Raw genomic sequence first — 27391 nt, 5'->3', positions numbered from 1 at the left:
AGTTTTGTAGTGATTGAGTGAGACAGGTCATAGGCACAATTGGTGGCAGAAAGACATGGTTAAAAAGACTGTGAAGTGTTCAGGATGCGGGGTGGGTTTTAAAGTGGACCCAAATGTAGAAGCGGATGAAGAAGAGGCTCACGCCAAGTGTAGGAAATGTGAGGTCGAGGAAAAAATTGAGAAAATGATGGTTGCCCACAGTGAACTGCTGATTAGAATCACCGAGCTCGAGACTGCGTTGGCGAAGGAGCAAGAAAAAAACGAGGGCAACGGGAGAAAGGCTGAAGTCCGCCGAGGAAGCCCTAGCCAAGGTGAACAGAGGAGCGGCCTACGGAAATAACAGTAGGAAACCGGCAACCAGAAAGCCGGAGAAGAAAGAGCAAGCAAGTTTGGACAAAACAGGTTCAGCCACTTCAATTGTTGCGAGGCCAAGCTTCAGCGAAGTAGTGGTGGGGCTGGGAGGAGATAAAGCAGCCGGCGTCACAGGTGCAAGTAACCTCCAGGTGCAGGACGCTCCAGCTGAAAAGTCACAGCATGTGATTATCGCTGGGCACTCTATTTTAAATTGATGCACAGAAGCCATCAAAGAGAGGGCAAGAGGTAACAAGCGGGTTGCAATAGGGGCGTTCCCAGGACGCAAGCTCGAAGCAGTCATGAGGCAAGCGAGCGCAAAACTCAAAACTACATCTGATAGACGAAACCTCGTAATAATTTCAGGCTGTTTAAACGATGTCCTAAATGAAGATACAGCAGGACTAGCAAGCGCACTGGCGAAAGGCGTCTATGACATGCGCGCCACTTTTCCTCAGGTACAGGTAGTAATATGCACGATACTGGAGCTACCGGTGCGTGATAGCAACCGGCAAAAAGCGGTTGTCAACGCAAACCAAGAGATATGGTGGATGAGTCGAGAGAAAGGCTTTGAAAGGGTGAAAAAAAACAGAGAGGTGCATAGGTGGGGGGTATTTCAATGAGACAAAATTTACTTCGATGGGTGGCTAGGTCATGAGGTGGGTTGGCGACTTGCAGGACGCGCTGTAGCTTTTTTGGGGGCAAGCGGGCCCTTCGGGGTGCAGGATGGCTAGTAAGAAGGAAAACAACCAGGGAGACTCTTTGACAGGTGGTATGGACAAATACGATTTCAAAGTGGCACCATTATCTAAGATAGATAGAGTCCGGGGCAGAAACAGACGTAGCCACGAGCGCCAAGCCAATTCAGACATAGGGTATAATACCATGCAGGGTGAAGGAACAGGCTGAAGTGGGAAAAGATACAAGAACAGCTAAAGGAGGAGAGGCCGATGGTATGCGGTTTTGTAGAAACACATTTCAGGGACATGGAACAACCTCCTAACAATCCGGACTACACGTGGAAATATGGCTATAGAACAGAAGGCAGCAGAAAGGGGGGTGGTATTTGGGCATTCATTCATAAAAGTACAGGCTGGCAAAGGGTCAGGAAGGAGTGCAAGGAACATTTATGGCTAAAAGGGAAAGTGACAGGGCAAATGACACTCCTTGGTTTCGTGTACTTGTGGACGGGAGCAAAGGCCAGAGAAGAAAACCAGGCAATGGTAGAGTGTATATCAAAGGACATTCAGGAGTTAGGAGGAGAGTGCGAGATAATTACACTAGGAGATATGAATGCACGCATAGAAGATATAGATGGGTATACCGACCCGACCGGCAAAATGATCATGGATATATGTGAAAGGCTTGATTTGATCATTTGCAACAGCACCGAGAAGGGTGAAGGAAAAATAACATGGGAGGTAGGAAGGCTGCAGTCGACGATAGATTACGCACAGATGTCAAATATAATGTATGATAAGCTCAGGGGAAAGCACATTGATGAAGGTGGCTCCAGATGTCTGGGTAGTGATCAAAAACGTATCAAGCTAAGTTCTGGAAGAGCAGTGAAAGTGGGAAGGAGGCAAGATGAGCAACAACAGGAAAATTTTTATTGAGAAAGGCAAATTGAAATAGCCACTAAACGAATTGAGAGAGTAATCACTGAGGATAATAAAACAGTGTGGGCATACACGAATCTAATTAGACTGTTTGAGCTAGAGCTTGCTATGGCACGTGACAAGTCACCCCGGTAAAGAAGACAGAAACCTAAAAGCTGGTGCGATAAGGAAGGTAAGAGAGCCATAGCAAAACGTCAGAAGCCTCTAGGGAAGACAGACATGCTAAGCAGCGGGGTGAACCGACAGATGATGTTGAAAAAAAAAGGAAAATCTTTCTAAGCTGTAGAAGGAATGCATCCCTTCTGATCAATGAAAAGATTACAAGAAAGAGATCTCAGTGGCTGGCAAAAGTACATAAGAAGATAGAAAAGCAGCTGCGAAATTTTGAAACCATCTAAACGCCCTAAGAAATGAGATAAGCCTAGAGCAGAGCTTTATAACTTGAGCTCAGGGTGCAAGGCTAGAAGGGGACACAGCTATTGAATATATAAGAACAAGGGTGACAGAAAAATTTCAACAATGAAGTGCTTTATGCACCACAATAGACAAGTATGAATCAAGTGGTGCAATGGCTCCATTTTCAAAACGAGAGTGGGAAAGGGCTGAGAAAAGGGTTCCTAGTAGTACTTCAACAGGCCCAGATGGCATTCCAATTATGCTGATAAAGACATAAGGTCCGAAGTCTAAGCAGGCTTTGAGAGAGGCAGTGAGAAAAATAATAATCGACAGAGAAGTTCCCGATGGATGGAAACTTAGCAGTATGAGCATGATCTATAATGGAAAGGGGGGCAAAGATGACATGAACAACTACCGTCCTTTAACAGAGACATCAGTGGTCTACAGGCTGGCGATGCAGTTTTAAAGGAAAGACTGCAGGCATGGATAGAGGATGAGGAGTGCTGGGGGAACTGCAGACTGGGTTTCGAAAACAGAGGAGGTTGGAAGACAATCTATTCTCACTGACGCAGTGCATCGAAATAGCAGAAAAGGAACACAGGCCCCTGCGGCTAGCATTTTCGGATATCAAGGAAGCGTACGTTAGCGTGGTTCAAGAAGAATTGTGGGGAATACTGGGCACACTAGGAGTGGAAGATGTAGTCACTAATCTTTTAAAGGATATCTATAAAGGTAACAAGGCAGTTATAAAGTGGGGAAAACAAGTATCCAAGCCTGCAAAACGGGGGCTTAGGCAGGGGTGTCCCCTGTCACTCTTATTATTCATGATGTACCTACAAAGATTAGGGGCCAAATTAGAGGGAAGTGGACTGGGCTTCAACCTCTCTTTTGTCAAACAAGGAAAACTCATCGAACAGGCACTACCAGCATTGATGTACGCACATGATATAGTGCTAATGGCCGATAACAAGGAAGATTTGCAGACATTGGTGGACATCTGCAGTAATGAGGGAGATAGGTTAGATTTCAGATTCAGTAAGAAAAAATCAGCAATAATGATTTTTAATGACAATGAAGGTAGTGAGCATAGAAAACAGGAGGTCACGCTAGAGATAACAGATAAATACAAATATCTGGGCGTATGGATAAGCAATGGGGCCGAGTACCTAAGGGAACACGAAATATACGTGACGACTAAACGTAACAGGAATGCAGTGGTAATGAAAAACAGGGCACTGTGGAATTACAATAGGTATGATGTTGTGAAAAGAATATGAAAAGGGGTCATGGTTCCTGGTACGACGTTCGGCATTGTGGTCTTGTGCATGAGATCAGAAGTTCATGCAAGATTAGAAATTAAGCATCGTGGAACAGGTAGGCTTGCCTTAGGAGCTCGCGGGAATACACCAAATCAGGGAGTACAAGGTGATATGGGATCGACGTCGTTTGAGGGCAGGGAAGCAAGCAGCAAGATAAAATTTGAGAAGCGACTGAGAGAAATGTGGGAGAATCGTTGGGCATGGAATGTATTCAGCTACCTGTACATGAAGAATGTCGATACAAAATAGAGGAAGTGAACCAGAAAATTGCCCGGTAAATACTGGTAAATACTGGGCTGAGTTTTTCAAAGCACTGGGGCTTAGGCACAGGGAGGGCAAAATAGACTTTAAGTGGGTAGAATTAACTAGAAGAAGGCTATCTGATTGGTGCCTAAAGTCAAGGCACGAGTCAAAATTAAACCCTTCACTGCAAAGTACAAATCCTCAACCTCAGTATTTAAAGAAATAAATAAACCTAGTTTATGGTTGAGTAAGTATTACAGCTTGGTGGTGCTAGCCACCGCCCGATCTAAAGGCTACTGCCATATCCATCCATCCATTTATGCGCACCAGCAATCGCATACATCATTTTTTCGCGGTATTCGCTTGCACACTAGACTTCTCTTTCAATAGCGTTGTCTGCTGTAACATCGAGAATGTCCTTGTCTAGCTGACGGAGCTCAGCTTCTTTCGTCTTAAAAACGGTGACTTGCTTATTGACCTGGCGCACTTCCGTGTCAGTTTCTTGTAGCAGTACTGTCAGAAGCGTAATAGTTCGAGAGATTCTGGCCCTGACAGTTCTACGCACCTTTCGAAGCCCCCTGGTCGAAGACATCGTAGTCCAGACCTGCCCATGTCTCGGGTTTCACGGCACCAAATGATAATATTGAGGACACGTGATCGTAGAGCTAGACACATCTTTACTGTACAAAGGGTGAGCTCTGAATCCCACTTCCATGTTCTCTTCTTTTCGCCCAAGTCCTTATCACCAAGACTACCTCCTCCCCCCACTCGCTTATTTTCAACAAGCACCACACTTTTCTTATGGCTATCTCGCAAAATGAATATTACTCACCACCACTTTTTGTCGATGAATTGCAATCCTGTAGATTTTCGTTATTGTTGTAATGCAGTATGTGCCTACGTTGGCACACACCTGGTCAGTATTTCCGTGAAGCAGTTATACCAGCTAACTGCAGTAGAGCGAGGAAGTTTTGTCTTATTCTGCGCACTTGAAGGTAAATTGACGTCAAGGCTTTCATCTCCTACGCCTGAGCAGATTATTGAATTGGTAATATCTGGCCTCGTTCATCATACTCTGATTCACCTTCTCCAAGGTCGCATCTATCATTGCGGTGGCCTTCAGCAAGCACATGTGTAGTGCCTGCTCTGAGCTGCCTATAAGGCTGTCTACGACTTAGCTGCACAGAACGCCAGGAGAAAACATTTTCCCAGCCCGTTAATATTGTGTTCCTCATAAATAAATTGTAGTTTGGCAATTTTAAAATCTAAAAGTTATTCTATATTATACTTAAGTTTCTCATGACACAACAAGAGTCTTCACCTGCGAGATCTTTATCTAACTATATGGTAGTTTGTAAACTTGGTTAACTCTGATAACTCTAACTCTGATTGCTAATAAATGTAGATAGTCAATACATATTTATGCTCTTCTCGGGTATTCCAGCTATACCCTTCAGAATAAACCTTAGCGTACAGTAACTTGGCACATGAGCGCCGCGTAATCACTCTACAAGGTGTCAATTGTCAATTGACAAGATGTCAGATGTTGCATAATCCCTTGGAGTAAAATCATTGGGAAACGACAACCTTAGCACGAAGAAAGACTGATGGCATTATCGGCGAGGAGTTTCGTAGCGAAACACCGCTAGGGCCTCTTTAGATTCTATGTTTTGAGAGCAAGAACTGGGTTACGTGGACTGCGTGAGGGCCTACGGAGTGAATTTTGAATAAAAATAATTGCGCAAAAAGGGTTGCGAGGAGAACAGGGGAAAAAGCTGCATTAGCCAGCTTGAAGGTAACCTGGCCACCTGACACTCTAACTGGTTAGAGCGGTTTCAAGCATGCCGTACACATATTGCATGAATTGAACAGCAAAAATAGCAAACAAACAAGGTGAGAAACAATGGACAAGGGTATTGTGTAAACATTTAAAAACTAAAAGGATAAAACCATGAGGATGAAGACAGGAAAAAAAACAAACCAAAAACAACAGATGAACCTATGGCAGCACAAGCAATTATACAAACATGCAACGTAGATGTTTTAGCGACAGAGTGAATACAATATCAAGTGCTTGCAATAGAACCACTGAAAAGAGACACAGAGACAAACAGCTTAATTTGAAGGGAAAGCTTCAGAGCAATTATAATTTCTCTCCTAGATAGCAGTTAAGTGTCCTGGGGCCCTAGCGGCATCTTTGGCTTGCCTGAACACTTATAGCTGGTCCTGGATGTTTGAGCTATGCATCTCAGTTTCCCACTTCACTTCGTTAAAATATTTTGTGTATGGCTTCTTTACGAGGCTAGAAGACAACTTTTTGTGCTGTTCTTTTCGCCCCACAGGTGTAGGTACATTGAGACACCTGGTGTCTTTTTATTTCTTTTTGTAATAAACTTTCGATCTGTGGCAGCAAGGTCATAATTATGTAGCAAATACCTTATACCCGAAAAAGAGTTTTTGCATTGACGTGTTTGTAAATAGTGAATTAAAATATGCATAAGTACTATTATCCTATTTTGCCTCCTTTTGCCCAACCCTACCGTAAAAAAGCGCAATTTAGAAATATGAGTTCTTCCTAATAGTTTCTTTATTCGCCCACAACATCTTACTGTTATTATTTATTGTATCGAAGTTTTTATCGAAAATGACTTTCTTAGAAATACCTTCGAGAGAACTTCAAGGTGTATTGAATACTGAAGGCAGAATCTTACAATTCATGCCTAAGAGTGACAAGTCCTAAAACTAGGTACGCTGGTTGTATAGTCAGGAATAATATAGTGACCGGTAGAGAATATTCATGTGTTTTTCTGAAGCGAACATGACATTCGGCCTTGGTTTTCATGGCATAACAAGCCAACGAAGCAAGGAGCTGGTCACACTTTCTCACCTGCCATGTTGTTCAGCACGGACGACAGAGCGATTGGCCACGATGCCTTCTCGTGATCGACTCCGTACTGCTCCATGATGCCAACGTACAGGAAACCCGAGGAGCGAGTCAGGGCTGATGCAAGGCACGTCAGCAAGCCGGCGATTACAGCCACATGCCAGCACTCCTCCGGCGATGTTTTCTTGCGAGGTGTATTACCACGTGCGTCAACAGTGGAAGCTGTCATGTTCGTGGAAACGCCCCTTCGCGACAAGCTGCGAAAGAAGCGCGAAATGTTACCTCTAGTGACTTCACACGTCAAACACTCTATATCAATATTTGACAAGCGATAATAAATTTCGTTCACTCACTAGAATTAAAGGTCCTCTTTGTTTTGGAATCACGTGGTTATGTGGACATCTTTCCTTTTTTTCTCAGTTATTTGATGTCACATAGTGCAGCAGGTTACATATGCAATTGGCATTCAAGTTCAGAAAAAAAAGAAGGAAGCAAAACTCAGGCGATTCAAGGAATAATCCCAAGAAAACTATAAGAATTGTGCTGGATTGGTGGATGCTAAAATCGTTAGTGGATATGGTGGAAGGAATTGTGAATAGTGGATATCCTGAAACCTGTAGTAGTCATAATGAGTGATGAAAGCGATCGTGGGAAAAAATATTGGCAGATAACGGTAGAGGTGGCGAACTTCTTTTGCTGGTGGTGGAGGGCCAGAGATGGTCACAGTGGGAAGTGTTGGCTGAAAGTGGCTAGCAATACATAACATGTTTGGTGGATGGCTTGGTGAACAAAGCTAATGACGGCGGCGTGATGGAAGCTCGGTGGGTGTTGGTGGAATGATGCAAATACACCTGTCTGACTCGAATGCGAGGAAGCAGATATGTGTAGATTTGTAAGCCCTATGATACAATATGGTGCCATACTTTCCCCCACACATTGCTTTCGTTTTACCAAGCCGTATGTAGTTGTAGCTAACGATAGAGCTAGAGATGAGTGCCCTGGCGCAAGTGCGGTATACGTTGAGCGAAAACATCACAATACTCAAGCAACTGTATGCGCGTACTTATCGAAAAAGCTGGATGGTGGAATTCACCATTTATATGGTGGGCATACTTTCGGTAGGAAAATTAGTATGTCTGTAATGAGGAAGTGTTTTAGAATTATCTTGCAATATCTTGTCATTTCTTTATTGTGAACTGTAAAGCGATCTGACCAGTATGTGCGTTAGACGAGCACACACTGGAAAGAGGAAACTTCGTCTTCATCGCCCATCAATCAACTACTTCCATTCAACTAGAAAATAATAGCACTTTGTTTTCACAATATTCAGCTGTGAATTTTGCACTCCTTCGAAAGGCTTGATATCGTCAGGCAGAATCAATGAGGCGCTTTCTCCTAGTTCTTCTACGATTTATGCAATATGTGGCACTGTGTAAATGGAGCTCAGATATCGATAGCCTTTTTGATTTGCGCAGCACGTACTACTCAATGAAAAAATTGAACACCTGATGCCATGAATGCTTAAAGAGCACATGAATATTGGTGGAGACAATAATAACGAAAAAACACACGGAGAAAATCGGCTAAGTAGAGCTGAAAAATGGCTTTCGTGTAGGTTCTGGATTTTCAATTCGAATCATTTCTTAGCAATCTTCGGTGACCTTGAACGTATCTATCTATCTATCTATCTATCTATCTATCTATCTATCTATCTATCTATCTATCTATCTATCTATCTATCTATCTATCTATCTATCTATCTATCTATCTATCTATCTATCTATCTATCTATCTATCTATCTATCTATCTATCTATCTATCTATCTATCTATCTATCTATCTATCTATTCGCCTACGACTTTTAGCTCTCCCGACCGTTTCGATGATGGGATCTATACAAACATGACTGTATGAAGAGGATACCTAACTACTCATAACATGAAAATGACGAGATGTATGTTATGAGTGTCATAAATTACATGCTACGGTCTTGCTGTTCTTTTGGTGGTTGCGCTCACGGGACATATTACACAACTGCCATGGTATGACATGACTGCATAGCGAAAATAAGTGACAGGCCCTAGCACGTTGGTTAATAGATAGGCACATCTTTATTGCACATTTCAGTAAAAGGTACAGATACTTTAATGTATATTTTCCAACCTTCTGCAGCAATTATAACACAAATAAATTGTGTCCTGCATAATTCTAAATTTTAATTCTCTCGGTAATATGTGGAGTTTAACGTCCCAAAACCACCATATGATTATGAGAGACGCCGTAGTGGAGGGCTTCGGAAATTTCGACCACCTGGGGTTCTTTAACGTGCACCCAAATCTGAGCACACGGGCCTACAACATTTCCGCCTCCATCGGAAATGCAGCCGCCGCAGCCGGGATTTGAACCCACGACCTGCGGGTCAGCAGTAGAGTACCTTAGCCACTAGACCACAGCGGCGGGGCGTAATTTACGGATTTTGAATGCCTTCTGCCAAAAATGAGGAAACCGCAAGCAGACATGGAGGAGCCCTAATGGCGAAAATAAGAACGAAATCGACTTTATAATGAGTGCACACCTAGGCATCGTGCAAGGTGTGGAAGTGGTTTGCAAGGTACGATGCAGTGACCATAGAATGGTACGGTCTCAAATTCACGTAGACTTGAAGAAGGAACGGCAGAAACTGATACGTAAGAAGCCAATCAATGAGCTAGCACTGAGAGGAAAAATGTCTCGCTTCAGAACAGCTACTCGGCTTTTAGTGAGGAAACCAACCTTAGTGTATATACAATGAATAATAATCTGACGATTATCATTATGGAGCGTGCAGAGGAAGTTGGATGCAGGGTAGTTAGACAGGACACTGCCAAGCTTTCCTAGAAAACGAAGAATCTCATTCAGAAGTCTCAAATTATGAAATTCTTAAGTACAGCAGACAAAATAGAACTGGCAGAGCTTTCAAAGTTGAATAATAGGCGTAAGATATGCAATGTAGGAAGGTATAACATCGAAAGAATTGAACACGCTCTGAAAAACGGAGGAATCATCAAAGCAGTGAAGAGGAAACTTGGGATCGGCAAAAATCGGATATATGCAGTAAGGGACAAAGAAAGCAAAATTACTACCAATATGGATAGGATAGTTAAAATAGCGGAGGAGTTTTACAGAGATAAGTACAGTAGCCGGGACAACCACGACCTTAATACTATGAGAACTAGCAGTTACCCAGATGACACCCCACAAGTAATGATAGAAGAAGTCAGAAAAGCTTTGGAGATCATGCAAAGAGGCAATGCTGCTGGTGAGGATCAGGTAACATCAGATCTGCTGAAAGATGGATGAGAGATTGTGTTAGAAAAACTAGCCACCCTGTTTACAAGATGTCTCCTGACGGGAAGAGTAGCAGAGTCTTGGAAGAACGCTAGCATCATCTTAATACATAAGAAAGGAGATGACAATAACTTGAAGAACTACGGGCCGATCAGCTTGCTCTCTGTAATATACAAGCTATTTACAAAGGTAAATGCTAACCGAGTAAAGAAGACATTGGAATTCAATCAATCAAAGGACAAAGCAGGATTTCGAACAGGCTACTCAACAATATCCCGCAATCATACTATCAATCAGATATTAGAGAAATGCTAAGAATATAACCAACCACTATACATAGCCTTCATAGATTACGAGAAAGCGTTTGATTCATTAGAAATATCAGCCGTCATGCAGACACTGTGGAATCAGGGTGTCGATGAAGTATATATAAACATCCTGGAAGAAATATACAGGGAATCAACTGCTACCACAGTGCTTCATAAAGAAAGCAACAGAATACCAATCCAGAAGTGTGCAAGGCAGGGGGACACAATCTCCCCAATGCTATTTACCGCGTGCTTACAGGAGGTTTTCAGAAGCCTAGAATGGGAACAGTTAGGAATAAGAGTTAATGCAGAGTACCTTAGGATACTGCGCTTTGCCGATTGCATTGCATTGCTGAGTAACTCAGTGGACGAATTGCAACTCATGATTACGGAGTTAGACAAGGTGAGCAGAAAGGTGGGTCTCAAAAATAATCTGAAGAAAACGAACGTAACGTACAACAACCTCAGAAAAGAGCAGCGCTTCGAGATAGGTAATAGTGCACTTCAAGTTGTAAAAGACTATGTCTACTTAGGGCAGGTAATAACCGTGGAGCCGAACCTCGAGACTGAAGTAACTAGAAGAATAAGAATGGGGTGGAGCACATTTGGCAAGCACTCTCAAATTATGACAGGCAGATTGCCACTATCCCTCAAGAGGCAGGTATATACCAGCTGTATCTTGCCGGTACTTAGGTACGGAGCAGAAACCTGGAAACTTACAAAGAGGGTACAGCTTAAATTCAGGACGACGCAGCGAGCAATAAAAAGAAGATTGGTAGGTGTAACCTTAAGAGACAAGAAGAGAGCAGAGTGGATTAGGGAACAAACGGGGGTTAAGGATATCATAGCTGAAATCAAGAAGAAGAAATGGACATGGGCCGGGCATGTAGCGCGTCGACAGGATAACCACAGGTTATTAAGGGTAACTAACTGGATTCCCAGAGTAAGCAAGTGGTTTAGGGAAGACAGAAGGTTAGGTGGGCAGATGAGATTAAGAAGTTTGTGGGTATAAATTGGCAGCAGCAAGCACAGGATTGGGTTAACTGGTGGAACATGCGAGAGGCCTTTGTCCTGCAGTGGACGTAGTCAGGCTGATGATGATGATGATGATGATGATGATGATGATGATGATGATGATGATGATGATGATGATGAAATCTGAGCACACGGGCCTACAAGATTTCCACCCCCATCGCCCCCATCGGATATAATTCGCTCAAGAATTTTCATAAATGTCACCGTACAATAATTTAACACTCTCTTTAGAGTTCATGTCTTAGTCCATTCCGATTTTTAAACCATCCAGCTTATCTCCGCGGCAAAAAAAAGAAACAATGGACACTAACGTCGAAGCTTCAACACAGACAACAAGTTTGGAGACATGTAATTACTGAGCAAATCTGTGTCCTTTTCTAGTACTTGGGATATAGCTAGCTACAAGCCTGCATGGGTATACTTCATATTTATTTAGCATGCTGTTCAACACAACTATTGCACGATCGACAATCATATTTTATCACGCTCCAAAACAACAGGCCGTGAATCTGTAGAGTCTAAAGTATTGTTTACGAGGCAACGTTCCATCATCTCTACTCACAAAACACTCTGTGTTGCATTTTATTATATCTAAATCTTCACTTACTTGAAGCAGAAAAGATTGATTACCTTCAAACGGCTGCATTGTTACAAGGCAGCCAGTGCGGCATTCTGAGCATGATGGATACACATATCCGTCTTGTCGCAAGTTCACACACTCGCTTGACAAACGCCTGAAGCCATAAGGTCGTCCATAGTTCAAACTATCAAGCACTAATCAAAATACCTAATTTGGGCGTGCCATGACTCCTCGTTCCTCATGAACAAGAACACAACTGCGCCGCGCTTCCGTGCCTATACTCGTGGCACAGTAGCTAGCCCTTGCCCCATGTGTTGCACGTAACAGCTCGTTTTTGAGCTAAGTATTTTTCTACCTGTGTGCGTCCTTCATTGAAAATCGCGAAATCTGCGCTTAATAAGTTTATTGTATTTCATATTTAGGTCTGATTATACTCTACTGCTTTATTCAGTATTTGAACGTAAGATCAGATACGCAACTGCAGTGACGGCTGCCAGTTATTCAGGTAGAACGTCAGACAGGAAGTGGGAGAGAGTGGCAGATGTTTGGGGTAAAACGTTTGTGGTTGTGTACGATGCACGTTAGCGCTGGAGTTTGCAGCATTATAGGATATCGGAAGTCTCGTTCATAGTAGCAATAGGCTCGGCACAGTGGTTTTTTGTGTTTTGTTTTGTTCGGAAGTAATGCGCCTGTGCAGCACACAAAGCTATCAAGCTTTGCGATATAGTTCGGCAATATTGCAGCTTGACGTCAATTAGGACCATTTCGCCGGCGAATTGTCACCGCGATGGGCGTAAAAATATTGGCAACCGCCTGATACAGTTCACATTACTGAAGCTAAAACAAGCGTACGTTTGAATGCAATGTGTTAGCGCAACTGAATATTTAGCGATAATATTATTTTAGTTGAGTCCATGAGGTTAAAACAACGCACATATGATGAGAAATTTAAAAATAATAGAATTGAAAATCATGAGACACTAATTTTCTTATAGTCCTAAACGCCCTACTAGGCTGGTGGTCCAGGCAAAAAAAAATGAATAAAGCCCATTTGTTGAGGCGCGACGATTCCACGTCTTGCACAATCGAGTTTAACGTTTTGTCATCTTTCACTGTGAAGAAGCCCAAAACAAGAACAAGTAGCATTTCTAGGTAGAACATAACTGTGACCAGCAGCTTGCATTTCAACTAGCAGTGGTCTCCGTTGGCGGCCAGTTGTGCTGTAACTGGGACCAGGTACTAACTGGAACCACTTGCAACTGTGACCGATTGTTCTTATTGATTCCCAGCTAAAGCCAGTTGAGCAGTAGCTGGGACGAGTTACTAACTGGAACCATTTGCAACTGGTACAAACAGTTCCCAGTTAATTCCCAGCTGAAACTAGTTGGCCTGCATCTGGAAACAGTTGATCCCAGTTAATGCCCGCTGAAACTATTTAGATTCCAAGTTAAACATATTCACTCTAAGAACATCAACGTGTCAATGTTCCGCGGTGTGTTTCTTCATACTATAAAATTCATACTAAAGTAATCCTAAGAACTGTAGCGTTCATTAGGCTGCGCTTGCAGTGGGACGCTATACACGAAAAGGCAAGTTTCCTATGCTTTGCTAAGACGATACAGTGCTGCCACATACATTGAAATCTCCAAAAGGTGGTCTTTGAGATCGTGCGCAAACGCTGCGCTGGCCATGACGGAGGCCATTTGTTCTGTTTTCGAGAATACACGATAGATGGCGCTCATTTCCCACGCAGCGCCTCCAGAATTCTATTCAGCGATGCGCTCACGCAAAACATCAAATATACGGTTTGTTCTATTAACCCCCTCCAGACAAAAAACTATCGTCTTTCGACGACATTTGCAGTCGGACATTTAGATACGGGGCCAATTTGTTTGTTTTTATTCGTGCTTACTTGCTTCTCTTTAATATCACCAGTTCAATTCAATAACGAGCGTGTTTTCCTCACGGCAACAATGAAATTATGGTGGCTAAAGGGAGAGGTGTCAGCATCGTCCCGGCCGCGCCTAGAAAGGAGGCGTGCTGGTATTTCATTTCGCCGCGGGGCGGCGCGCAAGTCGCCACCGCTATCGGTTGAGAGCGCTCACCAGCCGCTGGCGCGGCACCTCTAGTCGCTTGCTCGTTCGCACGCAACTCGCAACGTTTGCGTTCTGCCTATTTAGACTTGTTCAGGATAAATACGTGCCAATGTGACTATGCCACAATAATGAGTAAACAGCAAAAACACTGCTTTGCACCTGGGTGCAATGGGGAATATGCTTCGGCTCCCAAACAATTAAAGGAAATGAAAGCGTCTCTCTTCTCTGCTCCCGCCGACGATGAACGGCGCAAGGCCTGGGAGTGCGCGATTCCTCGCGCTGAGAAACCACTGAAAAAAAAAAACTGCGTTGTGTGCAAAGCTCATTTCGACGAATGATTCATCGTTCGTAGCTACAAGTATGTTATCAACGCGTTCTTATCAACTTGGAAAAAAGCTGTACCTAAGGAGGGTAGGTTCCTGAGTGGACCAACTGCCAAAGGACTCCGCGTACTCTAACCAGCACCCTTTCCATCCTGCACCCAGTAACGAAAACCTTGAGCTATAAATACTTGATGACGTCTCGCCTCTTCCAAGATTCGCTTAAAATCTTTTTAGTATTCTGAAGCAATTATCTGGCTCAAATCATCACCCTACGCCGAAACAGTTTTTAATCTCGGTGAATCGCCTCAGTTTTTACAGTTTGCCACAATCACCCTCCAGTGGAAACATACCTTCCGAAGTTCTGAGTAGCCTTCAATATCCGGGCATCTACAATAATTGAATAAAATGGCAGAATAAGCTGAATGAGCTGCTAGTTGCGGGGTGCCTCAAAAAGGTCCATGAAATGATTGTTGTGTGTGAAGACCCCCTGACCACACTGGTCTCATTAAACGCAAAAGTGACTCTCGGATCACTTATTACGTCAGTGGCTATGCGGCCAGGAAGATCGTGAAAAGGCGAAGAGCAACGAATGTAGCAGGTTCTTGCTTCACTCTGAAATTCCAGGTTGCTTCCGGCAGAACCATGCTTCACACTCACACGTCATGTGGACAGAAGGGGCCTTCTGTACCCGTCCGAGTCCTTAACAGACCTGGTCAAAGCTATGGAAGTGCATTCACATTCACCTATTGCTTCAGTTTCAACAATTTGAAAAGTGACAGCATGGCGGACGTTATGTTTTGCATATCTGTGAAGAGGTTAAGTTAGGTCGGCTGTAAACATCATGAACTGGAAGTGACAAATCAGATAATTAGATTTTTTACACTGACCAGAATGCATTTTCTCGTTTCTGGAGAAAATGCGTCCAGTCAAAAAAAAAAAAAACGAGAGAGAGAAAAACTGAAGTTCTTGAAGTTGATACGTATGACTCAACTGTCATAGTGTTACCTCAGCGAACAAGGTTTTCTTTTATGTTATTGTGCGTTATTCAGACTGTGTTTTTTGTGATTTTACTATTGTCCTTACCTATTGTTACAAGTCTCCCAATTAATGTTGTGATGCCTCTGTCCCGCTGCGTTTCACATATGCAGAAATCAATATTTTCGTGAACTGGTTTTTGACTGTATCTGTATGTTTCCCAATCAAATTTCAATGTCAGGTGTGTATGTGTGTCCATCGTATCATCGTATATTTACTGTTCTTTTTAGTTGCCTTATTCACCTGCTTTAGCTGAGTTACGTTTAACTTGCAGTTCTTTCCAACCTTAACGCATATGGTGTGTAAATTTTTCATGGTGTTTTTCGCTGTCGTGAAAATAAATGTCTTGCTTTAAAAATTAGACATTGACTGCACAAGTCATAAAAATAACGCTTGCCGATGCCTTTACCTGCATTCAGACGTCACAGAGAACAACACGGCATCAAAGTGAAACTGCATGGACTCTGTTTTGGTGTCAAGCTCATGGAAAGTCATTTGATTCTCTCTTTTGTAAGCTTCGTTGCTGATATACTACGAAGTGAATTTAAAACACTAGTTTTCAGTGCCAATACACGCTTTGCAGCGCTCCACCAGAATTGTGACAGGTAGACTTTGTTATAATCCACAGGGTAGCGTGAAATATTTGCAACGAAAAACGACTGATACGCGCATGTTGGTGCCAGGAGGGGCATCTCAAAAGCAACCGCAGCGCCGCCGCATCCGGATGAATTCTCGCTCGCTCTCCGGCGCGCTGATGCTGCCACCTGTCCTTCGAGGCACCATAATGAAATTCTGAATTTCGGTTGACCACAGCAGTCACAAATGTCCACGTTTTGTTCAGATAGTTGTCTCACTTGGACATCCGCGATCTATTACTGTCTGGTGAAGTTCAAAGTCAAGAGGTGTCGCAGAGGACGGCGACAGTGAATTTGCTTCTTCGCGGCTGAGTTGCCGCGAAGTAAATGAGCTCCGACTTAGTTCGCAATGCCTTCTGACGCGCGGATCACAAACCAGTGACCGCTTGGTACCACGACGACAATACGAACTGTGTGGGATTTTACGTCCCAAAAGTGTGATTATTAGAGACGTCGTAGAAGAGGGCTCCGGAAATGTCAACTATCTGGAGTTCTTTAACGTGCACTGCCATCGCGGAGTACACGGACACTGCAACCGGGATCTAACCCACAACTTTCGGGTCAAAAGCTTAGCTCCCAAACCACTGATCCACCAAGGCGGACTACAGTGCAAATAGCGCATGTCTAGCACTTCTAACACGCTCACTTGCCACAGCTTCACTTGAAGTTGACAACAAAGAAGCTTCCAAAGCTAAAATTTAGAAACTCTAACCTACAGACCACACCGTTGCCGAGATCTATCCCACCCTGTATGATTTGTAGTGATAATTACGTGCAGTGTACTGACTGAGTGCATATTGTCACAGGGCCGTTACGTTTGTGAACGCAGCAGTCGGCGTCTGTAAGTGTAAACACTTTCTTTGGCCATACTTGTGGCTGGAAAACAGAAAATGAAGCTCTAAGCAAGCAATGCACTGATAGCAGCGAGCAGAGCGCCCGCTGATCTTTTATGTGGTAAGTGAGGTGCGTCAGCATTTCCTAGATGCGTTATCGTACAATGGAGATTTATCGCTGATATGTCCGCGGCTGTTACTAAGCAGTTTAAACTGCTCGTGTGTGAGCGCCCAAGCTTAACTGTTTATCCCTGAATAATCAGGGCCTGATAGCACTAATTTGTATACGCGTAAGTGGCCAGTTATATAAATCATAGAGAGTGAAAAAGAGTCGTCGTTATACATGTTGTCTCGCTTCTGGATTTTAGGATGCACAGTTTCGATTAGTACAATAGACATTACAGAACAGCTATGACATCAGATAGCGTGAGCTATTGTTCATGGTGACTGCACAAGAAGTTATGAGTACTTCTCTAACTTTTAGGATAGATCACAAACTTGTCAATTGGTAAACTGTATCGTACAAACGTTACGGCATATTTTGACTAATGCTTACCACACTGTCGCCTATACTCATATTAATATACCGTGACAGGTTGATGATGATATGTGGGGTTGAACGTCCCAAAACCACCATATGATTATGAGAGACGCCGTAGTGGAGGGCTCCGGAAATTTCGACCACCTGGGGTTCTTCAACGTGCACCCAAATCTGAGCACACGGGCCTCCAACATTTCCGCCCCCATCGGAGATGCAGCCGCCACAGCCGGGATTCGAACCCGCGACCTGCGGGTCAGCAGCCGAGTACCTTAGCCACTAGACCAACACTGCTGGGCATACCGTGGCAGGTGGGCTCAAGGGTTCAGACATTTAGAGCGGTTTTGCGCTACCTTATTCTTCAGCAATCGTCACATGCCAGCATCGTGTACCAAGCACCGTAACCTACGATCTTGAAAAATAGTAGTGTACAAGATTCACTTTGTGAGCAGATATATTATACGAAATAAACCGCGAGAAACTTCAATGAAGCGCAAAGGTCACCAGCCAAAAGCGAAATAAATTTGTAATACATTCAGAGATGACACATAGCAGCTTGAGACAGCTTTTATGTTATCCGATACTTGTTCACAAGCTAGAGTGCATGCACTTCATGATGTATGTAAAGCCTGAACACCATTCTGAGTTAAAAAGTTGAGTTAGGTCTGAGACAATAAAAAAAAAGCTGTAATGCTTTCCAAACACGTGTGTGCTTCTCGGCACAACATCTTTAAACAACATGTGTCGTCGTTCACTTTGCGTTTCTCGGAATAAAAGGCTGTTTTCCTATAATGAGAATCACATTCACATGGTCACGAATATAAGTTTTAAAGCAACGTTTGCAGCCCCCCCTCCCTCACCCCATGCATATTCAGCTTATCCTGCCGAGCTTTATGTGAAAAGCAAACTTATCTCTTGGTCTGCGGCAATAAACAGAAACACAAAAGTGACAGCCGTACTCTGACCTGCCAGTTAGTAACAAGGCACTAGACTGCGCACGTGTAGCGACACAGGCATTTCTGACACCACTTTTGCGTCAGGATGCATGTTCAATAATGCTCTAGATGCCAAAGTAAAGTTACTGTACTTAAAGGGCCCTAAACCTGATGTTGCGGGACTCTATGGGTGACAGCAACAGTATTTATTATAAACAGCGCCTTTTTCTCAAAGAAATAGGCAATACTTGGGAGCGATAAATATTGTACATATTGAGTGCAGTGAGTCTGTAGATTGGCTTGCAATTCTTCGAATAACTTGTCTAATTGTTTTCTCATTACAAACTTTACAGATACCTGGAAAATTGACCCTACAAGACAAGCGAGCCAGTACGTTAGGTAGGTCCATTCGCCAGAGCAGGCTGCTGCCAAAAAGTAAAGTGTTCGTCTAGGGTTACCCCGTTTGCAGTACATCAAAAGTGACGTGGTATTACGGGAATAATATTGAGAGTGCTTCCCGACAATGCTGCTTCGGGTGACGTATATTCATTTAGCAAAGGTTCTCCTTCAAGAAAACACTTTTTTTCCCATCAAACGCGCCCTTCAACGACCTCAACTGATTTCGATTGCTTGACCAATTTCGCTTGCGCATGTGTGGTGCACTGTTTCTTTACAATAACGGCAACTCATCCAATAGCTCCAATTTGCAGAGGCTAATGAAGTGTAGCCACCATCATAGACGGGCGCATTGAGGAGTGTGGCTAAGGAGGTGGCCGCCTTCGCAAGTCATATAAGAGGGGGGGGGGGTGCGAAGTCAGCCCCACACATAGACGTAAAAAAAGGGGTGCTGCGACATACCTTTGACCACTAAAAGAAAATTCTGCGCGCACCTAAGGCCACTACGCAATCTTAAAGAAACACTAAAGAGAAACAATCATTTTATTTAGATTATAAGCTAAACTGTGAGAATTCTAAAGCCGCAAGCTTCACTGTCGTAGTTCATTATTTACGGAGAAAGTAAAGGGTGAAATTTCACTCTTAGATTTCACGCCGAAGTCTCCCCGCACGACGTAGCGAATTGCTAAACGCAATTTTCAAATTTTCGCAATATTGGCTCGACGAATTGTTTCGAAACTTTATGTGCTAGGTCTACGGCACCCACACTTCGCAGTGCATGTCATTTTTAGCTAGTATAAGCTATGCAGCAGCCGGTGGAAGCCTTCAGTTTTTATTACGTCGAGGTGTGCGGTGCGCGAATCTCGCGGCGGCTTCTCCACCCACATTTTCTTGCAACGCGTTCTCTCACATACCGAGAGTCATATCGCGGTAAGAGTGGCTTTTTCGGGATTCGAAATCGCACTTTTCTAATAGGCGAAAATAGTTTTGTTAAGGAACTTTCGCTTTAAGATTCCCTGTGCCAGATATATACGCAAAAAGGAGAGAAAAAACGGCAGTACACTGGAGATTCACCTTCCAGAATACATTGCGATAGAGTATAGTCAAGTCTGGTTCGCACCGCTTCTTAACTGCCAGCTTGCTCCGGTTCTCGCTTCATTCCTCAACTGGGTCATAATGAAAGAAACGAATCTGCCCTCAACACTGGCCGTTTCAAAGTTCCAGTTATTGCATATTGTGAGCACATATGTATAGTCTCCACTACACCATAAAAACTTCTTTCGCGAATCGGCGAAGTGCCTGCTACACGTTTTTATAAGCAAAATATGCAAACCTGCGCAGCTATTCACTTAAAGGATGTTTTTGCTTCTGATGAAAATTCACTTAAAGGATGTTCACTTAAATATATTCACTTAAAGGATGTTCACCTAAAGGATATTCACTTAAAGGATGTTTTAATCTTCTGATGAAGATTAAAGAGATCTTAGGGCTCGCAACTGACTTCTGCGGGAACCTGCGAGGTGGTGGAAGGGCTTTGTATTGTGTTCGCCTTTAAAACACCCATTCATGCAAATTCACACCTTTTGACGCCAGGCGCGATTTCACGCTTCTGCCCGGCAACATATGACGCGTTAAGGCACTCCTGTCACTACATGACGTTAACGCCTTTTGGCCATGAGGCGGCCTGGGTAATATCTTCATCCGGGCACAAAAATGTTCAATATTTTTTACTTTATTTGCATCTTTGCATTTTTTTTTTGTCTCGGACAAGATGGTATTTTTTCGTTCACAACCAATAACGCCGACACTGGTGAATTTTCGCGAAACGAACTCTTGCGCTATCGAGTTAAAAGCAAAGGCTGGCATATCATGATAGCTTTTTGAAGGTAGGGATTTCGCTTGACTTTGTTAGTCGCCTTCTTGAGGTAAAGCCAGTGAATGAGTAGTAATTTTCAAATGATGGCCGGTTGGTCCTATTTTTGCAACGCATTAGAGGTAAGAGGAAGGATGCTTTGCTTATAGGAAGGCCCTGAACCTCTCTCGCCCTTTAGTCAAAAATGTGTGCACGGAGAAGAGAGAGACGCTTTTAGTTTTGCTTGGGAAGAACTTGTGCTATTAAAATTTAGAAAGGTGATCAGCCACATTACTGTGCTCAGTATAAAAGAATTATGTCAATTTATTGAGCTAGTTACGACATCGTTGGGAGAAAGGAGGCTTTTAACACCGGAGCTGTTTAAGCAGTGAGTAACTTGTGTTCTCTCCAGCATAACTGCTTAGGTAGGTACGCTCCACAGGTGTGTGATACAGGCAAGCCACACTAATGTGTACGGCAAGTAGCAGTGTCAAGATGAACACAACAAAAGTCCGAGAGAAAAAAATACACATAAATTTTGACAGAAAGGGAGAATATACAGGAAAAAGCATGAAAAAAGCCTTTAAAATAGGAGGGAAATAAATGAAGTAAAGAAATAAATTTATAAAAGCTTAGAGATAAAACAGCACAAAAAAGATGAAAAAACTCAAAAGAAGTAAATAAAAGAAAAAGAAGATATGCAAGGGGTATAAAAGCAAAGAGTTAAACAGAACCAGAAACAAAGTATAGAAGTTAATGGCAAAAGGATTAAAAAATACAGACAGCAAGTAACAGACACAAGGAGAAGGACATAATTAGGAATTGCAGAGAAGCAGAGAGAAATAGCAAAAAAAAAAATAAGCAGACAAACAGTAAATACAAAGATACGTAGCTACTAAGAAATCGATGACAAAGTGGGGTGAAACAATAATCATTAGAAATAATATATTCTTTGAAAAAAGGGAGGCTACACACATTTGCACGTAAGGCTTGTTATGACAATCGCGAAGCTGCCAGAGTTTGGAAAAACCTTCTCAATGTCTTGCGAAACGATATTGTGACTGATTGGACAGTAGGTTACTAAGCATTGGACGTTTCATTGCAGCCACTGGCCAAACGTAAAGAAGTAGTAAGAAGCTTTGCAATAAGGATCATGACCTCGAGTGGCAGCATACATTGTCGTAGAATATCGGCATGTATATTTACGTACATTAAGTTTATATTTACTGCAAGGTGACTTGTTAGCCTGCAGCGTCGCCGTGTTACGCTGTGGTCTGCAAAGCCCGAGGATATCTGTGAAATAGAAAAACCCCTATCGATAGAATTCTCACGTCTCCAAGGCCATGCTTACAGGCCCTATGAACACTCTCGCCTCTCAGTTGGCTTGGGAGTAAAATTGCCACTTTGGCTCCTCTTGAGAACCTCGCCACGCAGTCAGTGTCCACTACATAAGACTAAACCTTTCGATCTTACAACTATTTTCTTAAGCAATTTTATGTCGAAAATGCCGATAGCCTTTTCAAAAGAATTGGATAGCACAAAAACGTTGCAGTATTTGGGTCCAGCCGCGATTTCTCTTGTTGTTGAGAAATTCAGGGTATGACCACAGTTTGAAGAGGTTTATTTTGGACAGATGATTAGGATAAGGCAAAGATTATTCTCGCTTTCAAGTCAGACGCGCTGACCATAGAATGACGCTTACCGGAGGTAGAATGGTTGAGGAGCCTTTCAGAGATGACAGACACCCGTGCCTCTTATCGCTGTTGCCAGATTCTTTACCACCAAGTCAAACGTCGAAATGTACTTTGCGTGTGCGAAATCATCGCGAAACCTCTGTAGAGAGCGAAGCCTGTGAGTAAACCAACACGGTCCGCTGCTGCAGCCTCTCTTCGCGTCGCTGGCTTGCTACTCAACCAGAGGTCTCGTCACAGTTATCTGGCTTTCCGTTGAATAAAAAAAAAGACGCTATTCGCAGATGACCATTTCTAACGCGGGCAAACACATAAAAACATATAAATATTTGACAAAACAGTCTGCACCCACTCTCTTTTTCTTATCTTCAAGGCTGCCGTAAAAAAGCAACATTATCTCGCAGCCTCTTGCGCCCAAAAGATACTCAGGATTGGCTACCGGAGTGTTTATTGCAAGGTTATCTAGGAGCCCAGAGCACCTGCAGGAAGGCGTACACGTGACATAAAGTGAGGCACACTACTATTTCAAGTTCTATGGTTATTGGAATAATTGGGGCTAGCGATGAACGTAGAATATCCTATAACTATGCTAGGGTAACTCTGGCCCTATTGTATATGCGAGCTTGAACGCTGAGTGCTTCAGACAGCAAACAATTCCTATTGTAAGCCAGAAAAAAAACAGCAATTAACAAATCCTCAAGGGCACTGGAAGCATGCAAGCTCGACAAATAGGCCAATCTGTGTACTACCTATCATTTCCATGGTGGCTGAACGATCGCAGCGCCGAAGCCCTCTGTGGTTATATTTAGGAAACTCTATGATGATTACAGCGTATATATTTTCTGCACCTTGATTACTCGATACTTATAACTACTTTCGTTAAAGCACATCCACCTAATGTTCTGTAGATGCAACGCCTTCACGCTGCTGATCCAAACATTTACAACAGACTTCTTCATCAACGTTAAACGAAAAAAAAACAGAATTTCACTGGAAAACTGAGATTAGATGGAATAAAAAGAACCTGAGGAAGTGTCTTCGGGACCGGTATTTTTTACAAGGAGACATGTGTGCATGAGCGCGACGAAACAGGTTGCTCTTTAGACGATGAATATTCCGTTTGCGGAAGCGTAGGCTGCAGAGAAGTTTCATGCTCGACTATTCATCCTGAAACTGAACTAGGTTCCTACAAGTGGTTAATAACTTTTCAGTGAAAGTTGAACGGCTGCAACAAATAAGGGTAGACTCCCTGATGTAGGGTAAATACAGGGTGTGTACTCAGGAACTTTCACATTCATACATATAAAAAGTTTCATCTTTATGTTCATTTTGGAACAAATCTCAGCCTCTGAACAGCCGAGACATTACCATTTGTAAGCAAACCATACCCCTTTGTACGTAAAATAATCAGCATCTTTGAACATGGCAGCGTCTTTCAGCATTTCACGTGATTGGCCATGGTTCTCTGATTTTCATAGCTGTTGCCGCTTTAGGTGCGATGCGCTCTCAGTCTCTATACTTGTTGTCAAAGGCACCTTAAGGTAAACCTTTGGTTCACTTCTTCCTGGAAGTAATCTCAACGCGAAGCGATCGCCAAGGAACAACACTTGTATGTAGTTACGAACGTGTAACCTAAGAAGGAAAAAAAGAGAAGAGGAAGGTACGAATGTAAACCACAAGTTGGTGTCCGATGTGGTACCTTGCGCTGTGGTTGCGGTCTAGAGGGTCTAAAGAGCACACACACGCACAATCTCCTCATAGTGCAACAGAGGTTAATCATCTCAACCAGTTAGACGATCAACCTCTGTCAGACGAAACAACAATACGCCACCGACCATACCTCAAGCCTCAGAACTCCGTAGAAATGCCACGAGGCTTCTTGCAATATACTGGCTCGTCTGAATGACTCTGAGGAGAACGCTGTCTTGTGCGTCTGCATTATTGTGTGTAGTTGTGACTGCATATTTTCAATTTATCATGCTACCTCCAGATGTGAGAAGATTGCAAGTTTTGGTGAAATACATTTTTTTGAATCTTGATTTGGGCTGGCTGGATGCTGCATGCCTTGAAGTAAATGTATTGGATATTAAAACGAAAGCTTGAAATATTAATTTTGTGGTGACGTATGTAAGATACAAAATATACCATCAGGTTACGCAGTGCAAATTTTGTGTCGGCTTGTATAACTATCCCTGCATCAACGTCGCCACAGAAATGGTTGTAAGAACAGTTTTGTAGAGAATCTGAGACATAACTCTTGACTAGAGATCTTCTATCATGAACTAATGAGATGACATATGCGTACTGCTGCATATTCCTCTCCCTCAGTGTAGACATTGACAGTGCTTTTAGGCGGCTTTTTGGCACACATACAATGCTCTCTTATGCATTTCCACCTTTAATGCATATAAATAAAGGTAGCGCTTTTAATGGAAACCATGATCGCCTCTGCACGACGTCGACTCAATGAAAGCTTGCCGAAAAGACAAGATGTCGATGGTACAAAAGTCTTCGAGCTACGAACCAATACAAATTATGTAAATCAGTAATCTGAACTGGGACGAATTTGGTGATGAAATGACGAAAAAAATGTTTTAGCAGAAACCAACCGGAGTCATTTGTTACGGTGAAATGACGTTCCTAAGCGTTCCTAAACGCTCAAAGCACCTAAACGTGCTCACTGGTAGGAAGAAAACAACTGAGAATTCAGTGCAGGTGAAGCAAGGTTGGAGAATAATCATTGAGTGCTTAAAAAGCACAGCTTCTTCACATGCGTGACGCAGAGCATTGTTTAGGGGTTTGGTGTGGACTTGAGGACTTTTGACACTGAAGTCGTGGTTAGATTGTTGGTTTTCGCAACCAGTTGCACGCAGTTTAAATTCTGCCACCTAAAAATATTTTCATTATACGGTAAGCATGTGTCTGGGGCTGACACGCACTCAATTGAGTGTGACCCTACAATGTAGCGTCTACAGTTCCCTCAACGAGACTTGGTAGCTGTAAAAAAGTTATTCTTGCTTCGACAACAAACAGTGTAGATTAGGCATTGTGGTTGTGTTTAGAATAATTTCGTCAGAAATGAATGATTATCTCCATTTTCTATGAGTTTTGAGGTTCAAATGTATTTTTATATTGTGGGATGTGGGACGGGAAAGCAGAAGGTTATCTTGTCTTTATCTCTCACTTTCATTATTATTCCTACGTATTTACTGAGCATTAACTGCATGAACATATTAAGCAGCAAAACAGGCAGTTGATGTTAACTTGTGAATGTGTCTTTCGCATTTCTAGAAGACAAACGATAAGTAAACCGAGCGATGCCAATAGGGTTTGCTTGTTAGCGCTGGCCTGACAAGAGCACAGTTTCCGAAAACCTCACAGCTTAGCAAACAAGATATCGGGTGCTATGCAGGCTGCGCCGCTGACGTTTCACTGGAGTTTGCCAGAAGACAGCCAGTGAAAAAGGGGAAGCGGAAAGCAGCATACAATGAATGCTCAGATAAAGCACCGCATCTGAACAAAAGCGCACCCAAGGCGTACAGCTTTGTCATTTTCAACGCTGGAAATTGAGCAATACAACGCACAAGGGACTATTGTTGTTATCAGCGAAGTATTAAAACATAAAAAACCGTGCACGGTTCGCTATCTATTGCGTACGTTTGTCGTCAGCCTCAGTGGAAATCCTGAGAGCGACAACTTAATGCGTTTATAGAATGCCCAATGAAAGCAATGAATGAACACTCTGGTGAACATGTACGCTCTATTTGAATGTGAGGTGATGAAGCAAATACAGCGCTTCTCGTTAAAAAATTGACTCATAATTCCTTGTCTTAGGCACCTGTTTTGTATCAGCCGGCATGCTCTAAAATGTGTTGGAAAGCATCGGGTGTTTGCTACTTTGCAAGGTTAGCCTTGTCATCAACGGAGCAGGTCTGATTCCCTTGATTATTGCTGAAAGTAGTCTCTGTAAAAATGCTTCACAGGGAGCATAAGCAGCACTTATCATCTTTGAAGAATCGTTACGCTATACAACGAGAGACAAATTTTGAAGGCCATTTTTTCTCCAAAAAATAAATATTCGTTAAATATATTTGCCGGTGCAGTTTAGTGCGACCTTAACTCACTTTTTTGTACTTTTCGCACCGCTGCTCCGATGTGATTTGCTTCTCTGTTAAGAAGTTCACCGAGTTTCATTTTGTTTTGTTTTTGGTGTTTCAGTTGGTCGGGAAGAATTTTTGGTACCTCTTTTGCGCACACTTTGCCATTTCCAGGCTTTTGAGTAACAACACTATAAATTTTAGAGCGTTCAACAAAAAATCAATCGAACAGACAAAAAACTGTTAGTCATCGATCTAATTGTGATTCTCGGTTTGTTAAACAGTTTCATTCGTCTTGGTGCTGAGCGTGCCATTCTGCTTAATATCGTGGAAATAGTGCGTTCTTTTGGTGCAGTACTGCAGGCTCATCACTGTAGGTCCGTATACTAGGCACAACTCACCATGTATTTAAGAACCTGATGACTTATCTACTAGAGGAAAGTAGAAACATCTTGCATTACAAACTGCAGGGAGCAGCCATTATAACCATCCGTTACATCTCTGTTGCTCATCAAGCAGACGATTACCACGCCAGATAAATCACTTCTGAAAGCGAATGCTCAAGAATCAACTATTGACCCTACACAAGTAAATCTCGATTATGACGCGTATATAATGTAGTACTAGGAAACAGCCCTTACTTTTTAAATCACACACGTATATATGCATTCGTTGGAGATGTTGATTTCGAAGTAGTATATCGCAATGTATATTTTTTTTTTCATTTTATTTTATTTCAAGTTCTCTTATTACATGAAAATACACAACACTGGTTAGACCCATAGCCACTGGCTAGTAGGGGGTCTAAATAAATATGCATTTAAAGGAACAGATTGTGTTAACAAACAGAATATTTTATAAGTACACTTCAATCATACAAGAAAAAAAGGAAAAAAAA

At 42.7% G+C, this 27391-nt stretch overlaps 1 protein-coding gene across 3 annotated transcripts in view; it reads right to left on the bottom strand.

The window, feature by feature from the left end:
- Positions 1 to 27391, bottom strand: part of LOC119169226 (monocarboxylate transporter 13) — a 139867-nt gene that overhangs the window by 51394 nt on the left and 61082 nt on the right. For 2 of the 3 annotated variants that reach the window (XM_075884307.1, XM_075884306.1), the window contains exon 2: positions 6816 to 7069. In XM_075884307.1, coding sequence (XP_075740422.1) covers positions 6816 to 7041 — 226 coding nt within the window. In that variant the 5' untranslated portion in view covers positions 7042 to 7069. Of the gene's footprint in view, positions 1 to 6815; positions 7070 to 22407; positions 22649 to 27391 lie in introns of those variants that run through there. The other variant, XM_037420342.2, reaches the window with a different exon arrangement.

This window comes from Rhipicephalus microplus, unplaced genomic scaffold (assembly GCF_043290135.1).
Source record: "Rhipicephalus microplus isolate Deutch F79 unplaced genomic scaffold, USDA_Rmic scaffold_28, whole genome shotgun sequence".
Taxonomy (NCBI): domain Eukaryota; kingdom Metazoa; phylum Arthropoda; class Arachnida; order Ixodida; family Ixodidae; genus Rhipicephalus; species Rhipicephalus microplus.
The sequence above is the reverse complement of the archived record's forward strand: the minus strand, read 5'-3'. Positions and strand labels throughout refer to the sequence as shown.